Source organism: Narcine bancroftii, chromosome 4, assembly GCF_036971445.1.
Source record: "Narcine bancroftii isolate sNarBan1 chromosome 4, sNarBan1.hap1, whole genome shotgun sequence".
Lineage (NCBI taxonomy): Eukaryota > Metazoa > Chordata > Chondrichthyes > Torpediniformes > Narcinidae > Narcine > Narcine bancroftii.
Genome location: NC_091472.1, coordinates 118684072 through 118697744, shown reverse-complemented (window position 1 = coordinate 118697744; position 13673 = coordinate 118684072). Strand labels below are relative to the sequence as shown.

At 36.7% G+C, this 13673-nt stretch overlaps 1 protein-coding gene across 2 annotated transcripts in view; it reads left to right on the top strand.

Annotated features, from left to right (window-relative positions):
* dgcr8 (DGCR8 microprocessor complex subunit) overlaps positions 1-13673 on the top strand; it is a 62314-nt gene that overhangs the window by 32958 nt on the left and 15683 nt on the right. For both annotated transcript variants that reach the window (XM_069932572.1, XM_069932573.1), the window contains one exon: positions 5485-5585. In XM_069932572.1, coding sequence (XP_069788673.1) covers positions 5485-5585 — 101 coding nt within the window. The remainder of the gene's footprint in view (positions 1-5484; positions 5586-13673) is intronic.

Below are 13673 nucleotides of genomic sequence, written 5' to 3'. Positions count from 1 at the left end.
TATGTCACAAAGGTCACTCTTTTAATTCCCTTATTCTCTCTATTCCATTACCTTCCCTTATTAATTCTTGTCTATACTATCTATATTTTCCTCTAAGTACAGATGCATTCACGTATGCACATTGTCTCTATTCACTCTTATACCTCTTTACCCGCATACATATCAATCGTGATCATTTTTACTCTCATTACCCGTCTTCATCCCTCAGTCTATTTTTGTAATTGTTCTGCAAATTTTCGTGCTTCTTCTGGATCCGAGAATAGTCTGTTTTGTTGTCCTGGAATAAATATTTTCAATACCGCTGGATGCTTTAGTATAAATTTATACCCTTTCTTCCATAAAATCGCCTTTGCTGTATTGAACTCTTTTCTCTTCTTTAGGAGTTCAAAACTTATATCTGGATAAATGAAGATTTTTTGCCCTTTATACTCCAGTGGTTTGTTGCCCTCTCTTACTTTTTCCATTGTCTTCTCCAGTACCTTTTCTCTTGCAGTATATCTTAGGAATTTTACTACAATAGATCTTGGTTTTTGTTGTAGTTGTGGTTTAGAGGCCAATACTCTATGTGCCCTTTCTATTTCCATTTCTTGCTGTAGTTCTGGACATCCTAGGGTCTTAGGGATCCAATCTTTTATAAACTCCCTCATATTCTTGCCTTCTTCATCTTCCTTAAGGCCCACTATCTTTATGTTATTTCTTCTGTTATAATTTTCCATTGTATCTATTTTTTGAGCTAGTAGTTCTTGTGTCTCTTTAGTTTTTTTATTAGATTCCTCCAATTTCTTTTTTAAGTCTTCTACCTCCATTTCTGCTGCTACTGCCCGCTCTTCCATCTTGTCCATTTTCTTTCCCATTTCTGTTAAGGTCATCTCTATTTTATTCATTTTCTCTTCTGTGTTGTTTATTCTTTTTCTTAAATCCTTAAATTCCTGTGTTTGCCATTCTTTAAATGACTCCATGTATCCTTTAATAAGAGAAAGTACCTCCTTTATCTTGCCTTTCTTTTCTTCTATTTCACTGTACTCTTCCTCTTCCTCTTCTTCTTCCTCTGGGTTGGCCATCTGTTGTTTCTTTGTTGCCCTTTCCTTCTCTTCTTTCTTGTTTCTATTGTCTTCTGTGGTCTCTTCTTGCTGCAGGTGTTCTGCAGCTGTCGTTGCCGGCTGTGGAGATTGACTCCCCAGCTGGTCCCCCCTCCCGTCGGTGTGTTTTTTTTCATTCGCATCGCGCATGCGCGACTCCTCGCGCATGCATGGTTGCGCACTTTTACTCGGCTCAGCGAGCCATTTTTGTAGTCCATTATTTACCGACCTGAGGGAGCGGGTTTCTCTCTCCGCAGCGGGCCTCTTCGGACAGGTAAGGCCTTCACCTTTTTCCTCCTTTGTCTTCTCTTCCTCTCTTCTTACCGTTGCTTTCGATTTTTCTTTTTTTGTCGCCATCTTCTTTCCACCTTTATACTCACTTTTCTGTAACTTTTATTTCTGTGCCTTTGTGTTTTCCTTTGTTTTTCTCGACTTTTCTGGAGAGGGCTGGAGTTCACCGTCTGGCCACTACTCCATCACGTGACTCCCCTCTCTAGATCAATGATAATTTTAAGAAATTTTATAAGCAACTATATCAAACTGAAAACCGAGGGAACAGCGACAAAATAGATGAATTCTTGTCAAATATTGAATTACCTCATTAACCATTGGAAGAACAAAATAAATTACTAAAACCCCTGACAACCACAGAAATATATAATACACTAATGATGTTACCAAATAATAAAGCACCAGACGAAGGTGGATTTCCCACGGAATTTTTCAAGGTATTCAATAATCTACTAATTCTGCCCCTCTTTGAGGTAATGAAACAAGTGGAAGAGACCCAGAATCTGCATGATTCTTGCAAAATGGCAATAATCTCAGTAATTCCAAAAGCAGGAAAGGATCCGCTGTCACTGGCTTCATACAGACCAATATCTCTACTAAATACAGATTACAAACTAATTACAAAACTATTAGCGAATAGATTAATGGATTGTGTACTGAAATTGGTGAAGATAGATCAGACGGGATTTCTTAAAAACAGAAGGACGCCAGATAATGTGTCTAAATTTATTAACCCTGTATCATGCGTCACAAACAAGCAAAACACCATCAGTGGTAGTAGTTCTTGATGCAGAGAAAACCTTCGATAGGGTTGAATGGAGTGAGTTATCTTTTTAAAGTACTACAGAAATTTAAATTACTGGAAAAATTTATTAACTGGATCAGGGCACGATATAATGGTACTATGGCAAAAGCAGTAACAAATGGATATGTTTCAGATTACTTCAAATTGAGTAAATCAAGACATGGATGCCCACTATCACCTTCCCTGTTTGCTTTAGTTATAGAACCATTAGCAGAACTGATAAGAAAAGATCCCATGATAAAGGTAATAAAAATAAGAGGAAGATTTAAAATTAGCTTATTTGCAGATGATATACTCCCAGATAAATCAATAAAAAGGTTATATACAAAATTGAAAGAATACAGAGCAACTTCAGGACATAAAGTTAATATCAATAAAAGTGAGGTGATGCCAATGAATAAAGTCAACTATACGAAATGTAAAAAGGAATCTCCTTTTAAATGCCAGTCACAGGCCATGCGTTACTCAGGTATCAGAATAGATAATAATTTAAATCACTTGTATCAACCATTAATAAGGAAAATACAAGAGGATTTAGAGAAATGGAAAGAACTACCACTAACTTTAATAGGGAAAGTAAACTGCATCAAAATGAATATTTTTCCACGGTTACTTATTCCAAACGTTACTGATTCACTTGACAGGGGAATTCTTTTTTTAAAAAAAAGAATAAATTAATAAGAAAGTTCCTATGGAAAGGCAAAAAAATCAAGAGTAGCTTTGGATAAACTAACATGGACATATAAACAAAGGGGATTGCAGTTACCAAATTTCAAAAACTTACAGGGCAGCACAATTAAGATGTTTGTCAAACTTCTACCAGGCAGGAGAAAAACTGACTTGGCTTAAGATAGATTTATGTAAATTATAGGCAAATGTTCCTGAACACTTGCTCGATGAGTGGAATGAGAAACTGGTGCAACATAACAATCTACCAATACTCGATCATAAAAATATGGAGGAGAATACATCTAGAATGAAAAATGAGAAATTATTAAATACCAAAGATGTTGCTAACACAAAACCCATTAATTCCTTTTACAATGGATAATTTATTCTTCAAGGAATGGGCAAGAAAAGGAATTAAAAGAATAAAAGATCGCATTTTAGGAAATAATTTATTGATATTCGAACAGTTAAAAGAAATGTGGAATATCACATGGTACAATATTTTCATGTTATCAATTGAAAACATATTTAAAAGAACAGCTGGGAGCCTGCTACACAATTTTTTTACTTGTTGAAACAACATGCACAATTTATATTGAGCATAGGAAAGTCGCACTGGCAGTGAAATGTGCATAATTTACAGACAATCTTGGGAATTGGTGACATAAAATGGCAAAATTCAAAATTTTGATCTTGGCAGTCTCGGGAATATCTCTTTGGCCTGAGTGGCATGGTATTCCAAAAAACACATAACATGTGCAACAGTCTCAGATGGACCTTGCAGGTAGACATTATCTATATAATGGGCAATCGACACCTGTGGGGGAAGTTGAATGGGTTGTAAATTGCAGGAGATTAACTGTGGCAGGAGATTAATTTGGGACTGTGGAATGTATATTGTCTCCTGACCCAAGTAAATGCAAATTGCTCTTGTGAATTGGAATAAATCTGCGCGGTATATGCATGCGAGCGGTATATGAGAATATTTTACATAGTTTAAGATTTTCTGCACGTGTGTGCGTTATGAGTTAAAATACAGTACACTTGAAATATTTAAGAAGTATTTTGATGAGCATTGAAGTACCACACTATTGAAGGCTGTCAACTGTTGGCAAATGGGATTTGTCTTGAGAGGCATGTTAGAGTGAGGGGTCTTTTTTGTACTGTGTGGTTCTATGAATCGAAGCATCTTCTTTGTTGAAAAGGAAGGTAACTGAAGCTAAGATTGATAACTATGTTGTGACATTTCAGACCAGTTGAAAGGCCTCCTTCGCTAATGGAAGAGAGTAGAGGGCTTTTGAACAAAAAGTTCTCTAGAAATTCTTTCATCATTTCGTCTCCCACAACCTCTCAAATCTCCGCCATCCCTAAATATCAGCCTGTGCCCTTTGGTGTTCTTATTCAAGATAAATAATTTTTCTTTCTCTAAGTGCATCTGCCTCGCAATTTCCTCCCTGGAAATGTTTCTTCTTTCTCCCAACTCTTCTGTTGATGCTCAGCATTTACTAAATGTCATGGAAATGTTCACTAAGCCCTTCAAATAAATGGTGGCAATTGTCTTCCCTTTTCTCTTGTCCTCTTTTATCCATTAAAGCTCTCCTAAAATAAAAAGGGAATGATGCCTTTGTGTGTCTGTAGGAATTCAGATTTTTGTCCAGACCTTAAATTTTGAAGTATGTAGGTTTGAACAATGAGGGTGTGGCTATGGCAAACAGTGAACTAATTGATTCTGTGCTCCATCACTTGTCAAGTGTATACATTAACTTCGATTTAAATGCTGCTATGCATTGTGTGTACACAAAATACCATTGTTTTAAAGATAAACTTTTTTGCATTTTATTTTTTTTTAATATTGTCTGATGTTTGTAAGGGTTTTGTTGCAAGTAGGGAAGAGTGGATTTAGACAATATTTTGCTCAAAATTATGAAAACTTTGCTTAAACATAAATTTTGATGGGAAATTTAACATGGCTAGTTATGAATTACACATGTTATGCCCTCCTAGTCTTGAAATGTGGCTGGTGAGTATTAGTGTTCACCATGTACTTGAACGTGAATGGATCCTATTTCCTCAGCCACCGACCAGAGATGCTTAATTTCTCAGATGAAGTCATCAGCAGTTTTTAAGCAGGAGTCTGGCAGATTTTCGTTCTCTTTTGTTTTTGGAATTTTGTGCAATCACCTTTCGCACAATAAACTGGAATTGAATCTAGGCTAACTTGCTCAATTAGCTCGCTCACTAGCAAATTTATCCTTTTGGCTCCTTGTGCAGCAGATGTCTTGGCCAAGATAATGAGCTGGAGCCTTATTGACAAAGTTACACAGCTTGTGGGAGGTAGCTTCTTTGTACACAATATAATTTTCCCTTTGCAATCTTCGACCTTTTGTTCTTTTTCTTTTACTCTGTTGTTTAAACCTCCTCTCTCCAGCATTGTACTTACCGTAATTTCCCCATTTGATTTGTTTTTTTTTTTGTTTTCATGGTAGTGTTTGACTATGGCATCTAGTGTCAGTACTTAATGTTGCACCTTAACAATTGTACTATTAGTATTAGCTGATATTTAAAGCAAAGCTCAGAATGTATGTATAAGGATAAAGCTCTGTTTTGTGTAGTGTTAAGGTGAATTTTATTTTATTGTAGTACTTCAACCATATCAGTATTGAGGACTCGAGGGTATATGAACTGACCAATAAAGCTGGACTGTTGTCACCATATCAGATTCTCCATGAGTGCCTTAAGAGGTAAGCCATTCTCGCTTGCTCCAAATGATCATTTGCATATTATTTGCTCCACATGAAATGTGGCCTCGTATTCCTTGCAAGTTCTTCGTTTCTTTGAGGGGTGACATCAGTATAATTGTAAAGTTAAGTAGTATTATGGTTGACCAATCTATTAAAATGATATGCTAATTTATTGCATCCAGTTACATCAAAATCACAGTCCTGTTCTGAGTATGTTTTCAGACTCTACAGCATGAATAGTGTTACATGTCAGAAAGTCGGATATTGGGAATAATTCCGGTTTGCATGTTTTCTTTTAAGATATTTTGTAGCGTCAGCAATTACTTGAGTCAGGCTCTGTTTTAAAGTCTTGCTCTGGGAACTTGACCACATAAATCTGAAATGGCAATCGTGTGATATTAAACTGTCCAATGAGATGAATATAAACAATCTCATGCCTCCTATCTCTGCAGAAGAGCACTATTACATTTTATATCTGATTACAATGGACAACACATTTTTCAAAAGGTTTCCTTCCTGGAAAAAAAATTGGGGATTATGTTAGACAACTACAAGCTGAACACAAAAATAATTTCAGATTTGCTGTATCACATAGGAAGTTGGAGGAACATTAAACTAACTTTTATTGAATTTAACATTAAGTGCATGGTGCCACAAATGTAACAATGTTTCGCACCTCTTGTGACAATGGGGGTATTTCTACTGAGCCGCGAAAAGCACGGTGAGGCGCGGTGACACCTTGAATCTGGCCGCACTGTAAACACATCTGGTTGTGACCGATGTGCGGTGATTCGAGGTGCTCTGGCGTCCTACTTTTGAGGTGGTTGGTGTGGGGTGATGCAGTGGAAACACCGCGGGTGACTCACCAGAAGTCGCGATTTTTCACCCGCGGTTTTCAATTGCTCATCGGACTTCCTGGTCACCTCGCATCCCCCTGCATTACCTCGCATTCCTCGCATCGCCCTGCATCACCGCGTATTCATCGCTCGGTAGAAACAGTTCGGGTAGTCCTAAAATGCACGGTGATGCGAGGGACAAAATATCACGGTGATGCGAGGTGTCCTTAGTTTAAACACACACATTGATAACATTTTTTGCTGTATTGAATCTTTCTGAAGGCAATAAATGCTATTGTTAAGTACACTTATGATGCTATTACTTGAAGAACCTGTACATCAACACGAGTAAAATCTGTATCAATGTCATGCACAGCATCTGTTTTTGTGAGCTGCTTTTATAGCCTGTCTGCATCTATATTGACTAAGCATGCCCAGGCCTAAGACAACATTTGCATTGCCTACCTGCACTAAGTGCATGGCCAGGCACTGGACTGACCAAAACAGCTTGCTTTGTGAGCAATGTGTTAGTCGATTTATATGACAGGAAATCACAAAATAGACTACATCTAAAAAATGGTACATGCTATGAAAATTCTAGGGTTGTTTCCGTGATCAGCAGCTCCAAATCCATAAAATAAACACAAAAGTGTTCAAGAAAAAAAACTTTGTTTCCAGTGTGATTACTTTGTTACAAGTAGAAGCTTAACAAAATAGATCCATTGTGACTCACAGGTCATGCAGTGCCCACAGCGAATAAAAGGCATTAATCTGTGTTTTTATTTTAAACACTGCCGCTGAATTCCAGGAAATTATTCCCATTTTCCCGGAACACAGTCTGTGTAAAAAGATTGGAATGGGAGTAAGGGACTCATTCCTGTTCTGACATTTTACTTTCTCGACCCCTAGATATTTTCTTGGATCCCCTGCAGTATAAACTGAACTACGGGCAATCTGTGAACAACGGGTTAATGAATAGGATGCAACTGACGATATTGCCACACTGGCACTGTACACCACATGTATGTTGTACGTCACGGTTGACACAGTTACGTTGTATGCCCTGCCTCTTTACATACCTTGTCTCTGGTATTCTGTCTAAACTTGTGGACAGATACGGATATTTGGAGTTTTGGTCTTTCCTGTGTGAACGGCCACTGCTGGAAAGTAGGGAGACATTTCAGAACAGAAAAATCATGTAAGGACTGTATTTTAAAAAAAAAAGCATTGTAGTCTTTTACTTTCTATGAATGCTGTGTGACCTGCACTTTTGTGTATTGCACTCAACCCTAGCAACTGAATTTTCTTGTTTCACACCATTGAGATGGCATTTGATGCACTATTTAAAATGTAGATATTATCTAATGTTAAGAGCAATTCTGAAAAAGTAGACATTGGTACATGTGACTCCCACAATATGGAGGGGTCATGTGCCCAGAAAACAATTAATGTTGTGATTTTCTGTAACACAATGATTTTTACTGTTGAATGCCATGGTATAAGCAAAGATGCGTTCCGATGGGATGTTTTTCTCTCATAATAAGTAATTTTGTCACTGATGAATTAACCCACTGATGTTGCTTAACATCTGAGGGCATCATTAGACACTGGGGATGGATGTCATGTCCAAAAGAAACAACAAATTTTGTCAATTTTTTTTATTTTTAGTCACTCAATACTGGGGGCCATTAAGATCTGGATATGGTATCACCACATTGATTGGATTGGGGTCACAGTCATGTCCCTTTCAGACTGAGGAAATGTGAACAGTCTTCTCAGATTGTGGTGCTGCCAGGCTCTTCATGTGTGGAGCATTTTCTGTGACACGCAAGTCTCGTGGATTATGAAAGGGTTTTGGAAGTTGGGATATCAGAATGGGGCGGTGGGGGGGTGGTATTCAACAATTGTGGTTCATGGAGATAGTTGGTGTAGATGCAGTTCATTGTTCCTGGATTGAAGCATGATGATGTGGAAATGGAGTCAAGAGCAAGGAATTTCTTTACTGACTTGTCTGTGGTTGCTGCAACCACGGCCACAGTGCTATGTCAGAGATGAAGAGAATGCCGGCACCACGCTCTGCATCTGTTTATATGCCCTCAGACTAGAGTGGACATGGCTATAACAGTCAATGTGGTGATGCCAACAGTATTAAATAACTTAAAAATAGACAAAATGTATTCCTTTCGCATTTTTACACATGCAAGTTCAGTGAGAGTGAATTTTATTCAGAACCTCAAATTTTTGGGTAGTGATTTTTAAAAATTCCATAAGAGCGGATTTTAATTACCAGAATAACCAGAGTACAGGTGTCGCCAGCATAGAAATGTATTTGTTTCACTTGGAGCTACTAAATCCAAAAGAGGAAAGTGACTGGAATAGAATTCTTTAATAGTTTTTAATGTTTTAATGACTGTTTGGTGACCCAAACTTTTTTAAATCCATGCCAATTGTCCAAAATTTCATTTATTTTCCTCCAAGATATTTCTTGAATTCAAAGCTTTCCTTATTGCAATTTGTGATGCTTTGCTGCCCTCTTCTGGATTTCATGGAAGTTCCTTTGTGGATATGTTTGCATTATCATACTTGCTCAGAAGAGATGTTTAAACAATAGAAACAGAACTTCCATGAAATAAATGCCAACTCTTTGGAACTTAAAGCAGACTTCAATATTATGCCTTCGATGGCACACAAGAAGTTTATTTAGAATTACTGGATTAGCGGGGGCATTAGCAGAAGTGTTTTGAAAGAGCTCTCTACAAAAAGTCAGTTTAAAAGCTCAAAAACAAGAATTTTGGATAAAATTGGATAAAATGGATAAAGTAAGTACTAAACGACCAAGGCAATTGAAAACAAAAGCTGAAGAAGTAACAGCTCAGCCAGGAACATTGACAGGAAGCCTGATGAGGAGTGGCTCAGCAGGGGCCTTGGGACTGTTGAAGCCAGCAGAGCTGGGGAGTAGGCCCAAGGATAGCCACCATCCTGAACATGATGGAAATTTTATGCAGTTGTTTTGAGTGTGGAATCAACGACGAGAGATATATCAAAGAAGGTCATGGAAATTAAAGAAGTTGTGGAAGACTTAAATGAACGAATGACTCATTCAGAGGCTGAGCTGGACAAAAGACAGATTGAAGGCACTAGAAGTAAAAGCAAAAATATGGGACTCAGAAAAGAAAGGACTGATGGACAAGATCAACCATATGGAAAATTTTAGGAACCGTAACAATGTAAGAATCATTGGACTGAGAGAAGGAATCGAGGGAAAAGATGCGGTAAGTTTCTTTGAAACATGGATCCCACAAATACTGGGACAAAATAAGTTAAATGCAAATCTGTAAGTTGAAAGGGCCAGAAGAACCGGCACATGACCAGTCCTGGTAAGACTTTTAAATTACCAGGAAAGACATCTGATCTTGGGAGCAGAATATGAATATTCAAAAAATAATAATGGCCCATTAGTGGTGGACAATGCCAAATTAAAGTTTTTCCAGGACTTCAGCCCTGCCTTGGTCAAACAAAGAAAGGAATTTAAAGATTTATCCAGCAATGCTAAGGTAATGGACGAATTTTCAAGAATAAAGAAGTAGAAGAGTTTTTAAGAAAGTTAAGAAAAGATTAAAGTCACCAGCTGAGAGGGCTGAAAAGATCATTTCAAAACAGGACTAACTGAAAGGCAAGAAGGGTGGCAATTCTAATTAATAAAAATACACCATTGTTTATACAAGATCTCTCAATTAATCAAGCCAGAAGGTATGTAATGGTGCACTGTAAAAATTTATGGAGAAGCATGGACATTTATGAATATTTCTGCCCTGAATTATGACAATGAAGCCTTTATGAAGGACATCTTCTTAAAAACAGCAGAGGGAAGACAAAATATATTAATTGGAGGATAAATACTAGATTAATCAGCAAGGGTCAAAGCAGCAAAAACCACAATTTCATATATGAAGGATCTAAATCTTATCGATCTATGGAGGCAATTAAATCCCACAGAGAGAGAGACTACTCCTCTTACTCAAGGGTGCATGACTCACATACAAGGATTGACTTATTTTTAATGTCTGCCCAGTTAAAAAAAAATAGTGATAGACACAGAGTAACTAGTGAGGCTTCCATCAGACCATTCTCCATTAATATTAACTATCGCAATAATGGAAAAGTAAGAGAATGTCTCAATATTACATTACTTTAAAGAACAGACTTCTGCAAATTTATAGAGACAGATATTTTGTGAAACCAATCTGCCATCTACTAATAATAGTTTTCTGATAAGGGACATGCTTAAGTGGACAAATTATATCCTATTTGAAGAATCTTAAGAAGGAACATATGACAGAAGTAAACAGTTTGGAGATGGTTATTAAAGGATTAGAAAAAAAAAGAACAGAACGACAAGAAGAATATAGATTACTGGAGAATAAAAAGCTAAGATATAAAATATAACATATAGGATATAAAAAGCTATATTAAAAACTAAACAACAATACTTGAGTTGGGTGAACGGGCACACAATTTTAGCTTGGCTGATTAAAACCAAGGAGTCGTCAAGAATGATAAATTCTATAAAAACAGAAACAGACACTGATATATAAACAAAAAGAAATTAATGACACTTTTAGACAATATTACTCAAAACTATACAAATTACTTGGAAATGAGAATGAAAGAGAGAGAAAGGATAGAATTAAATATTCCCTTCACAAGGGAAGGGATTGAAAAAGCCATGGGCACCCTAATAAGTCACTGGAAGAGGATGGATTTCCATCTGAGTGTTATAAACAATTCCAAGAATTATTAATGCCCCTTTTAATGGATGTCCTGGACCAAGCCCGGAGTTGTTCTCAATCACGATTATTACAGTGTTACCATAAAAAAGGATCCACGAAAAACGGTCAAACAGGCCAATATCCCTGTTAAAGGCTGATTGTAAGATGCTAGCAAAAACATTGGCTAATGGGTTAGGGCAATACTTGCCAAAACTGATACATAATGGACCAAGCAGGATTTGTTAAAGGAAGGCATTCCTCAAATAATCTAGGAATGGCTAAATCTAAACGAAATCCAAGTATTTCAGTCTCCCTGGACGTGGAAAAAGTATTTGAATGTTTGGAATGGCCCTCTTTATTTAAAACACTGGAAAAATTTGGTATAGGCACAGCATTTATAAATTGGATAAAAACTTTATTTGTTATTGTTTTAGCTTGTGATTTAAAGTATAATCAGATGTTGGCGGTGTTCCCCTGGAATAGATCGAATAGTCAGGAATGCCCCGTCCCCAGTGCTTTTTATTTTAGTTATTGAACTGCTGGCTGAGATAATAAGAAGGGATCTGGATATAAAGGGCTTCAAAGTTGGGCAAGAAGAACACAAAATCAGTCTTTTTGCTGATCATGTGCTATTGTACCTATTAGAACTGGCTAAATCTTTGGAAATATTACAAGTACCACTAGAAAAATATCAGGCTACAAAATAAAAATGGATAAAAGTGAGATAATCCTATTAACCAATTTTGAATATGAGAGATACCAAAAAGGAAGTAAATTTAAATGCAATAAAATATCTTGGAATAGCAACTGACAATAACTTGCAAAATCTGTACAAATTAAACTATGTTCCTCTTCTTAGGAAGATAGAAAGAGACCTACAGAAATGGAGAGACTTACTGATTACTTTGGTGGGAAGGGTTAACTGCGTCAAAATGAAAGTGATGTCAAAACTGCAATATCTTTTTCAATTGCTGCCTATTCAGTTACCTAAAAACTTTTTAAAGCTACTGAACAATCATATTAGGCAGTTCCTATGGAATAATTAGGTACAAAGAATTACACTGGAAAAATTGACATGGACTTCAAGCTGGGAGGACTTGGACTTCCAGATTTCAAAAAATATTATCTAGCTGCACAGGCTGGATTTCTTGCAGCCTTCTTCACTGAAGACAGCCCCTCCATCTTGGGTTCAAATGGGAATATACTCAATGGAGGAGGGGGAAGCAAAGGACTTTATCTATAAATGGAGTTTCAAATCACTAAAGAAAAAAAGATATCCCCATTCTAATACATACGATTAGAATGTGGGAAGAAATTAATGAATGTATAGGGAAAAAAATGTAGGGATTTCAATAAAAGCACGCTTGTGTAAAAATGTTATTGCCAATGAACATGGGCAATAGAATATTAAATTTGTTGTATGACAAAGGTATAAGATTGAAGACTGCTACACGTGTCCTTTGAAAATTTAAAACACAAATACAGAGTGGCCCATGGGACCACCCTCTGTTTTTTCCAGCTTAGATTGTTCTTAAGAGAAAGATGGAGATCAAAGTTGACCCCATCTGAAATTATTGAAACTGGACCAAAGGTTTGGATGGGGAATAAATCCAAATTTCTAACAAAAATGTACTATGCTCTCCAGAGCAAAAGTGCAAAACCAGGCTTGCAGAGGTCAAGGGAAAGATGGGAGTTGGACATGGGTGTGGTGATTTCAGAAAGGTGTAAGGACAACATGACAACAATTATAAATTTAGAATATGGACTGGTTCAGTTTTTTTTTTAACACCAATTCTATCTTACCCAACAAAAGTTACACGGATCAAAAGCTGAAATGTCAGAGATGTATTTCAGATGTGAGACTGAGACAGGAACTTTTTTTTTTACATGCCACGTGGTCATGCGTGAAAGTGAGGGCATTTTGTCAAGAAATCACAGAAAAATTAACCAGGATAACAGGAGTGCCCTTCACGGGCAACCCAGAGCTATATTTATTAGATAATTTCATGGAAATAAGTGACAAATTGACTAAATATTAAATCTCATTTATAAAAATAGCACAGGCAGTAGCGAAAAAATGTATCTTGATCACTCAGAAATCCAGCTCCCCTTTACTTGTAGCGCGATGGACGGCGGAAATTAACAGCTGTATACCTATGAAAAATATCACACGTAACTTAAAGAATAAATATACTTTTATAAAGGTCTGGCACCCATACCTGGACAATATAGGGGCCCAGATACAGTAATAAAAAGGAACAAAATATATGCAAGGTCTGACAGCAAACAGATCTGTATTTATGGAAGGAGGGAGGGAGAGACTTTTGTTTTTGTGTTGTGAGAAAAAGTTTAATATTTTGTATATTTAAAATGTCACTTTTTTTAAAAAAAGATTAAAATATTTTTTAAAAAAGCTTATTACTGAATTAACATACAAAATGTTGGAGGACTTCAGCAGGTCTGGCAACAACCATGGAAGGTAG